The sequence below is a fragment of the Miscanthus floridulus genome, chromosome 17 (assembly GCF_019320115.1).
Source record: "Miscanthus floridulus cultivar M001 chromosome 17, ASM1932011v1, whole genome shotgun sequence".
Taxonomy (NCBI): Eukaryota; Viridiplantae; Streptophyta; class Magnoliopsida; order Poales; family Poaceae; genus Miscanthus; species Miscanthus floridulus.
The window spans coordinates 35,005,363-35,015,294 of record NC_089596.1 but is presented as its reverse complement, the minus strand read 5'-3'; the positions used below and the strand labels follow the sequence as shown (position 1 = coordinate 35,015,294).

At 44.0% G+C, this 9,932-nt stretch overlaps 1 protein-coding gene across 1 annotated transcript; it reads left to right on the top strand.

The window, feature by feature from the left end:
- The first annotated feature begins 4,415 nt into the window (after positions 1-4,415).
- Positions 4,416-9,682, top strand: LOC136518085 (transcription factor MYBS3-like). The gene is made up of 5 exons (XM_066511741.1): positions 4,416-4,488; positions 4,524-4,558; positions 8,115-8,325; positions 8,554-8,750; positions 8,844-9,682. Exons 1-5 carry the CDS (start codon positions 4,416-4,418, stop codon positions 9,180-9,182), a joined length of 855 nt encoding a protein of 284 aa, XP_066367838.1. The 3' UTR covers positions 9,183-9,682.
- The last annotated feature ends 250 nt before the right edge of the window (positions 9,683-9,932 follow it).

The following is a 9,932-nucleotide window of genomic DNA, read 5'->3' as shown; positions in this document are numbered from 1 at the left end:
GCCATTTGAGGCCCATTGTCCCACTTGACGTTAGGCTGCACCCATTTGGAAGCCTAGATTAGTGCAGACAAAACTAATTTCGAAGCCCAGCTTGGCGGGCCGAATATAGTTTGTTGCCCTGTGCTTTCATGTGGACTATTTTGCAATAATAATAATATTTTTGGCCTAGCTATCTATGGGCCAAGTCCATTACCTAAAAGGAATGTTAGCCCAATCAAGATAAAAACAGACAGTTCAAAATTATTGAGCTGCTCATCCAAATAGTTGACAGATTATGTTTGTTTTCTAAAAAAATAGTGGACAGATTCATAATGCTACAGCATGTTTATAGATCTACCAAAATCTACAACAGTCACAAGATCATCGAAGTTCACATATAGACCACACAATACATCTCCTGTTGACCACAAGCTCTTGAAGCCTCGGCAATATCTCTACAACTAAAAAGCATGAACTGCTTTTGTCCACCTAGCTTTTGTCGTGCGCCCCGAGTAGTCTACCCGGTGGCCTGACACCGACAGCTGGGCCTGGCTTCCATCGCCCTAGCCCCATCCTGCACTCATTCTTCTCCTCATTTCTATCTCTTTCCCCTCACATTTCTCTACCGTCTCGCATCTCTCAACCCCAAACCTTCCCTTCCGCCGTCCACCTCTATCCCACATATGGGTTCTCTCCCAATAGTGCTCGCCCCCCTCCTCTAGGTGGTGACTGACGGCGTAAGCAAGCCCCAAACCTCCCGATCGACGATGACACAAGCGGCCCCAACCCCTTGGTAGTGGCGGGCAGCGCGCTAGGGCCACCTCCCTCCTAGTTCAGCGGTGGTGCATGCAACTCCTCACTCCTCGCTGGCCACGTTTGGCCCATTCCTTCTACCGACAAACAAGTAAATTGATGATATAGTCTATCTAACTCTAGTGGTCTAAGGAGATGGTGTTCTTGGTCAGCAAATCTAATATTTGTTTAGTTGTCCCATCAAATTTGACCATAGCCCCCAAGGGCTACTATTGGGGGTTATCCCAAAGACAAATTGTCCCCTCCTATTAACAATTAGTTTTCATAACTTGATTTAGGGTCTTGTGCACGAAGAAGGGTTGAAGAGTAGTCTTATAGCAGATTACTAAAGAGGAAGAGATGTGGGACCCAATGATGAGACTGCTTGAATAATGCCAAGCCCATATATAGGTCAGAAATGTACTTTGAGCCAATGTGGGGAGAGGCATCAAGCTTCCGTGACAGCTATGAAGTGCAAAGCCTCCAGAGGGCCGAAGGCCACTTTGGCTCATGCCTGCACGTGTTCCTGGGCAGTGTATCTCGCGAAGTGCAAGATTCCTAGGGGTTGTTGTAGAAGAGAATCACTGTAATGCCCATGTGACGATGAAATTCCCATTGCAACCCTAAATATTCTAGAAAATAGGTTGTAGGTCCATGGCATCATGTAATTATGAGACTGACCCTCCAAGTATGGGCACTTAGTAATAGATCCTTTATCCAGTCCCCACCCTTCTGTATACGCTTTAGTTTGGAAGAGCAGAAAGGTTGTAGCACCCTTGCCATGAAAGGATCCTTGCAGGCTTCATGTTAGCATCCTTGGCACCAAAGGATCCTTGCAAGCTTCATGTGACCCAATAGGAAATTTGTATGCAAGTTTAGAGAGATACTTTGGATTAATTAGTGGTTCTTTATGTTATTCTAATACTCGTGAAGACATGTAGTTATATATAAATTTACTTTAGGTTACTTTCATAATGACATAGGTCGGTAATTTAGATCATCATTAGGGTTCCTTTATATTGTATTTCATAGTAGTTGGGGTGGGTAATTTATTCATAGATTCAAAGGATTACTTTAGATGTAGGTTTAGGTGTTTACTTTGTGCTATTTTTCATAATGGTGAGGGTGGTTAATTTAGCCATTACTTTAAGGGTTACCTTAGACTGTTTTCATACATTTGGGTTAGTTTAAGAAATTGAATAGGTATGTTACCTATTACTATTGATCATGAATCATGGTTAGAGTCTAGTGAATTGACAGTTAAATGATTCGATTTTCAAGAATTTCTTAGCTTTGTCTTTTTCTAGTGCTCCTAGTTCCTAGTTACGATTAACATAGAGGCTCCAAAAAATCTCTGATTATTAATAGCAAATTTTTATGATAATTTATTGATTTTTTTTCTAAAACTGATCTTAAAGATTAATGTGAAGGCTTCAAAAAGGCTCAAATTAATTAGTAATAGTAAAATATCCGGTCTCTACTCAATCTATACACTTAGGACGTGTTTTGCGCCCGCCGCACATACATGTCGCCATAGCTATGGCCGCACCGTGAGTGCGGTGGACGAATCGTCCGCCACACATTTGGCAAGTTGTGGCAGTAAAAAATGAATTGGAGCGTGCGGCGGCTACCAAAACTTCGGCGAGTTGTGGTGTGGGTGTTTGGCCGACGCGGCATGCCACACTTGTGGCGCGGCGAGCTACGGCGCACTGTGGAGGCGAAGCCAAACACGCCTTTATATTCTCTGATTGACAATTTCAGTGCAAGCATCTATTTTTGTTTGCCAGTCTACTTTTAATAGGGTATCACCGAGAACTTATTAAAACAACTCCCTAATTCATTTTTTACAAAAAGGAACCGTAAATTCTGTATCTGAACTTTCTAAAAGGATTAGCATGCATTTTGTAAACTCTCCCCTCCAATTCCCAGGTATGCGAATGCACGGTAAACTAGGATGCTGGCCAGCATTGGTGTCCGGATGGCTGCTAGCCGCCACTAGCCTGCTGGGGTTCTGCGGCCTAACCGGGAACATCTGCCACGCAATTAGTGGCCCAGACGACATTTTTGAGGGACCTGTTTGGCAGCCTGGTTTTGGCACCTTTTAGTCACTAGATTGCCAAAAAGAGTGACTAAAAAGTGACTAAACTGATTTAGTCTTCTAGTCTCTTGAGGGTGACTAAAGAAACTAAACCAGCTAAAAGACACCAGCTGCCCCCATTAATGCACAGAAGGAGAGAGAGAGAGTGAGAGGGAGGACATTTTGGTCTTTATATAGTAGCTTTAATGGAGTTTAGTACCTAGATCCAAACAGGCAGTGACTATGGACTAAACTTTAGTCCAGTGACATGGAACCAAACATGCCCTTTAACTTTTTTTTATTCTAATCCCTCTTACATTCACTTGTCTCACAAAGTGGCAAGTCATTTGCCACCCTCACTACCAGTGGCGACTGGTTAAATATCCTCATGTTTGGGTTTTTTTAGCAACCAAAAACTGCAAGCTATTGGGAAAAAAGGCAAAAAATTATCTCCTTGCTTAGTTGTATAATCCATGATCCGGCAATTGTTTGTTAAGGAGATCCTGAATCCTCTGACGTAGAGTTTAATCAATTTTAACTCAAGAAGAATACACTATAAAGTGGATATGACAATCACCGTAGTACTTATTTATCTCGTAGTAGTATACTGTATTCGACCTGCGATTACGATAAAGGCATCAGCAACTAGAGTACTTTCTAGAATCTTTAGTCAGTTTCTGTAAGATGAAGGTGACTAGGGCCTTTATTAGTTTCTCCCCTAAAAATTTACATCATATCCTATCGAATATTTGGATATGTGCATGGAGTATTAAATATAGACTAAAAATAATTAATTACACAGATTGCGACTATTTTACGAGACGAATCCTTTAAGTCTAATTAGTCTATGATTTAACAACAAAGTGCTACAGTAACACATGTGCAAATGACAGATTAATTAGGCTTAATAAATTTATCTCGTGGTTTTCTGTAATTTGTTTTTTTATTAGTATCCGAACACCCGATGTGACACACAAAAACTTTACACCATGGAACTAAACAAGACCCTATACTATTGCAATCATCTGACATTCTCTGATTGAAACACGGCTTCCAAAAATCATATGTTACTAAGGCCATGTTTAGTTGCCTCAAATTTCAGAATTTGGCACTATGCAAAAAGAAGATTCCCCGTCACATCAAACTTGCGGTACATGCATGGAGTACTAAATGTTGACGAAATCAAAAACTAATTGCATAGTTTGGTTGTACTTTGCGAGACGAACGTTTTGAGCCTAATTAGTCAACGATTAGACAATTATTACCAAATAAAAACAAAACGCTACAGTAGCTACAGTGTCTGGACGAAATTCGGCGGCGCCGATTCAGTGGCCATCTAAACATGGCCTAAACAGGATGATGCTATACCTGTTCCCTTCCATGATACAGGACTGTTTAGTAATTTCCCAAACAGCCCATGATACATTCTGCACCCTTTATTAAACCTCTACTTAGCTACAACATCTTACTCCATCTTGTCTAGTTGGACAGAAGTTCTCTTTCTTGGCTGGCTACAACTACTACACCGCAACTTCTTGCGCCTTTGTTCCAGCCATCACAATTGAGCATGGCTAGGAAGTGCTCCAGTTGTGGAAACAATGGCCACAGCTCCAGAACTTGCAGTGGTCACAGATGCAAGGGACCAGCATTAGCATCAGCAGCACCGGTACTAGATGTGGTAGCTTGAGGCTGTTTGGGGTGCAGCTGCAGGTATAGATGGGCAACAGCAGGCACGGCCCGATGGGCTGATTTTCGTGTCGTGCCGGCCCGTCAAACACGGCAATATTTGTGGGTCATGCCAGCTCACAGCCCGGTTCACACGTAACACCTCAAAAAACTCATCTCACAGCCAAAGTTTCAAATTTCAATCAACATTCACAGAGTAATACTCACAGTTTCAATCAACATTCACAACCATATTTCCATTCATCAACTAAGTAGTAAGAACAGATCACAGAATGACTTAGATCATAGAATGACTTAGATAACAAAATGAGCTGTTTTGTGCAAACCTTTCTAGCTAAAACTCACCTTTGTGAGAAACCCTATAAAGAAAAAAAGAGTGCAGTCAGCTCATAAGATTGTATTAAGTTATTACAGACCATTGTTCAAATACAAATGTTACACAAGTAGGTGAGTGACAAGTCCACTCTCAACTCACACAAAAGCACAAGCCCACTCTCAACCTCAGTCTCACTCTTAGACACTAGCAACAACAGCTCCACCTTCATCTTCATCAAGATACAAATTCTTGAATGCTTCTTCAAGCTCTTTGTTATCAGCAGCTACATGTTGTTCCCTCTTTTCTCCTAACTCTCAGTCCTTCAAGCAGGTCAGCGTCTCAACAGTTTCAGGTAACAAGCGCCGGCGCCGTTCTTCAGTGGTCCTTCTTGACAAGCTGAAACAAGATTTTGAAGAACAAGTAGACATAGGAACTAACATAATATCTTTGGTCATTATAGATAGGATTGGATAGGTTAGTTTGTGGTCACGCCACCAAAGAAATATGTCAAAATCAACCTCATAAGAAGTGACATTGTCACTGTCTAAATAGACTGAGAGTTCAGAAACAGCAGATGTAGGAAGAAGATGAAGTGGTGGCAGGGGAAGGACCAACAACACCTGCTCCTCCAAAGATTCTTTCCCAAGCCTATTTTCTCTTACCTATATGGTTTGAAGGCTGTGTAACCCTTTGAGACCTAGCTGCACCAAACTTTTTTTCATATTTGTTAAATAATTTATATAATTTAGTTTTCACATCAGCATAGTATGAATTATACTGAGTACCAGTACTTTCAGCAAGTAATTGGAGAACCCTATGAAAACCTCTCATCTTAGCTCTAGGGTCAAGAATGAATGCATATAAGTATATTAGAGGTATGTCCTGTCGGTATTTAAGGAATTTAAGCTTTATAGGATACACAATTTGTCTAAGATTATGATCTCTTTCAGCAGCATGCAAATGATATGCAATCTCCAAAACATGGTGCAGAACAAGTGGACTGGTGGGATAATAAACACTAGATAAAACAACAGTGCAGTCATAAAAGAGTTCTAGGAACTCCAATATCTTTTCAGCAACATACCAGTGATTTGGAGACAACAATGCAGATCCATAATTTAAATTAATGAACACAGAAAAAACTTCACTATATGGAACCAAGTGTTTCAGCTTAAGATAAGCAGCATTCCATCTAACATCCATATCTAAGCCAAACTTTATAGGTCTAACACCCTTAGCATTACATTAGTTCTTGAACATAGCAATTCTTTGATTAGAGGAATTCAAGAAATTAATTGCAGTTCTAAAATCTTCTAGGTAAGGTTTCAACCTCTTTAGTCTATATTTAACAATCAGATTAATTATATAACAAGCACAGCGTTGATGCACAAGAGTATACTTACGTTTATTAGGATCTAAAGGCTCATGTGAAGGATCAGAACCCAAATAACCAGCAAACATGGGTGTCAAAGTCTTCATAGCCTTAGCATTAGAAGAAGCATTATCTAAAGTGATAGCAAAAATCTTATCAATCAGACCAAACTCCTCAATCATAGCAGCAACTCTTTCAGCAATGTTTTCACCAGAATGTTTCACTTCAATCAACCTAAGACCAATAACCTTTTTCTATAACTCCCAATCAGTATTCACATAGTGAGCAACAACACTAATATAGTCCTCCTTAGCATTATCAGACCAAATGTCTGAAGTCAAAGCAATAGATGAAGCAGCAGACAACATAGAATTCTTAAGCACATCACAATGTTCATTAAACAGCTTACTAAGATCTCTAGTGATAGTCCTTCTAGAAGACTTAACAAATCTAGGGTTATGAGCATGAACAATATAGTCCTCGAAGGCCTCTGTCTCACTTATACCTAATGGAAGGTCAAGCCTAGCAATCAACCGACATAACTCAGATCGAGCCATAGCATGATTATAGTTCCAGTTATGCACAGAGCCATTAGGATTAAAAGCAAGCCTAGACTAAACCCTAGCAGCATGATCAACCTTTTTTCTACAAGATTTTTGGTGCCTAATCAAATGACCAGCACAGCAGCAGAGCTCACACTCAAAATAGCCTTACACATTCTACAGATAGCAGTAGTTCGAATCTTGTTACCATTCACCTCCTCATAGATCTCCTCAAAATCAGCCCACACAGCAGACCTACGCTTACCCACAGCAGAAGAGGTTGGAGTACCGTTACTGTCTGTGTTGTTGGTGTTGGAGGCCACCGCCGTCCCTGTCGTTGTCGCCACTGCCCCTGCATCACCGCCATCTAGATCGATCGGAGTAGGGCTGCTACCGACGTCGACACCTAACAACGCTGCAGCAGCATCACGGACGTCGTCGTCGCGCTTTGGGATAGCCCTGCCGTGATTAGGTCCTCGTTGCCGATGATAGGATAGATGATATCGTCATCCGCCATCGGGCCCTCGGCCGCGGACGGCAGCTCTCCAGTCCTGTTCCTCAACGGTGCACGTGTGACCGCCTTGCCCGCTCTATGCCACAGCTAGAGGACGAGGCATCAGCAACCGACCTGCAAAAGGAAAAGGTCAGAACTCAGAAGGATGAAAGGGTTAGGGTTAAGGTTAGGGTTAGCTCTTACCTGTGCAACCGGAGCCCAGCGCCGGAGAAGATGAGGGCCACACAAAGGCAACGAGACAGGGAACGGATTAGCAAGGATGGCCAGCGGCGGCGAAGGGAGTGATGGGGACACAAACTCACATGGTCACCGAGAGGACAGAGGAGAGATAGGGAAAAGGGAGTGGATCAGGGGACTCAGGGTGAGGTGGGGGAGCGACGGCGAGGTCACCGGAGTTGGGGACGATGGCGATGAGGATCCTCGACAGTCGGAGTTGAATTGACGAGGAGGGACGAGCAAGTGAGCGGCTACTGAGCGAGAGAGGCGCGGCACCGCGGCGGGGAGGGATTCTGATTAGGGTTTGGGATGAGGAGAGGGGCGCCTGCTTATATATGGAGCGGGGGGTGTGGTGGGGAGCTGAGCTGGGCCAGATTCAGCCTGCGGGGGGAGGCGGGGAGCCATTGGGGGACCGGGCCACCACCGGGCCTACCGTTGAGGAGCGGGACGTGCTGTGCTGGCCCACGTGCCTAGGGTGAGGTCCATGCACGGCTTGCTCCTCCGTGCCGTGCCAGCTCGGGCCCGCTGCCACAGGGCCGGGCCGTGTTTGGGCCGGGCCAAAAATACAGGCCTCGTGCCTTTCTGATGGGCTCGGGCTGCATGCCCATATATAGCTGCAGGTAGGCTCCTCTCCTCTTAAGAATTGCCTCAGCATGGAGTGCCTGTCACCAATTGCGTACTATGGAGCTGCTGCTGCTGCTACGTCAAGCTTGTCGCCTTCCTTGTCTTCGTCTTCATCTTCGCTTGCCTCAGTAGAGGAGAGCTCCCAGAGGATCACCGGAGGGTACGTGTCTGATGGCCTCGTGGTCAGGGTTCAGGACAGGAAGAAAGGTGAGATTGTGAACAAAACTAATGTACTTACTTCAGTTAATTTGTTATTTTCTAGTCCTATTTCAGAGTTTCTTTATCTCTGCAGTTCGATTGAATTTATTTTGATCCTGAATGTTGTTCCGAAGCTGTGAACTTCAGTTAATTGTCATAGTTTCTTGCATGGATTGATTGATAAGTCTATGTCCATATTCTTTTGTAACTCCTGAATAATCAAAACAAGTGTCTCAGGCGTTCCATGGACCGAGGATGAGCACCGGATGTTCCTTGCCGGCCTAGACAAGCTCGGGAAGGGCGACTGGCGAGGCATTTCCCGACACTTTGTCACGACACGGACATCGACGCAGGTGGCCAGCCATGCCCAGAAGTACTTCCTGAGGCAGAACAGCCTCACACAAAAGAAGCGGAGGTCCAGCCTCTTTGATGCGGTAACTGACCTGAATTCTCCGTCCGATCAGTTGACCTTTTGTTCCTCGGCAGTGTTTCATGTAATTTTTACCTGTTACCAACACGCTCTTCAGGTTGAAGGTGCCAAGATGGCAGCAATCCGCAGGACAGCATCAGTATCCGAGCTGCAATTCCCCAGCATGTCGCCGGTGGCCGTCGACGCAAGGACGAAGGGAGCTGCGCTGCTGCCGCCTCCATGCCTGAACTTGATGATGAGCAGCGCATCACAGTGTGTTGGTAGTAGTGATGCACCACAGTCACAGAAGCCATCTTCCCTCTACCTGATGGCAAAGCCTCAGGCGCAACTCCAGATGCCTGATCTGGAGCTGAAGATGTCGATATCCCGGTTATCCGAACAGCCTGGTGGTGCCTCCCGGGGAACGCCTCTTTTCGGAACTATCAGAGTTACCTGATCTTCTTCTATCCTCGGTTCTCATCAAAAAGAGGGATGGGAATCAGAAACTGGCGTCTAGGAGATAAGGCAACAGAAGTAGCAAGAAGCTATACTGTAATTTCCTAGCTTGATCAACCACGCCCGCGTGAAAAAAAAGAGCAAAGACAAGCAATAAATTATGTATCTTATTATCATATTTCTCTTATCACCTTAGCTTTATGTTGACACAAAGGCATGGCAAAGTAGTTGCCGTCATATTTCAGAGCGTGGAAAAGGGGAAAGATGAGCCTATAATATTCAGTTTGCACTTGCAGTGATCACTGACAAGGACAGGCAGAATGACCTCCACTGCACACAAACATGATCATGTCACCCTTGTAGAATTAGAATACCCCTTAGCCCTGCATGCATGAATGAAGCCAATCTGCGAGCAATCAAAATTAGTTGTACATGTTCTTGTGACTGTTACCAGTTCTGTACTGACATATAAAGATCTATCAATCATTGTTCTCCTTGGTTTGTCATCTCTCCCTGATAAAGACTGATCACTAGCATATACACATGGTACACCTACGGACCTACCGGGCTGCAGAGGTCAGGAGATGTAACAGTGGTGTTGTTTGCTGAATCATCAGGCCTGTCGTTTTCAGCGAGATAGGATGAGATTTGGGTGAAACATCTGAAAGTTTCACTTCAAGTATGAATTAACATGTGGCAGCAGCCGATTACGTGCGTAATGAAGCAAGGAAACATTTTCATGGTTGGCTTG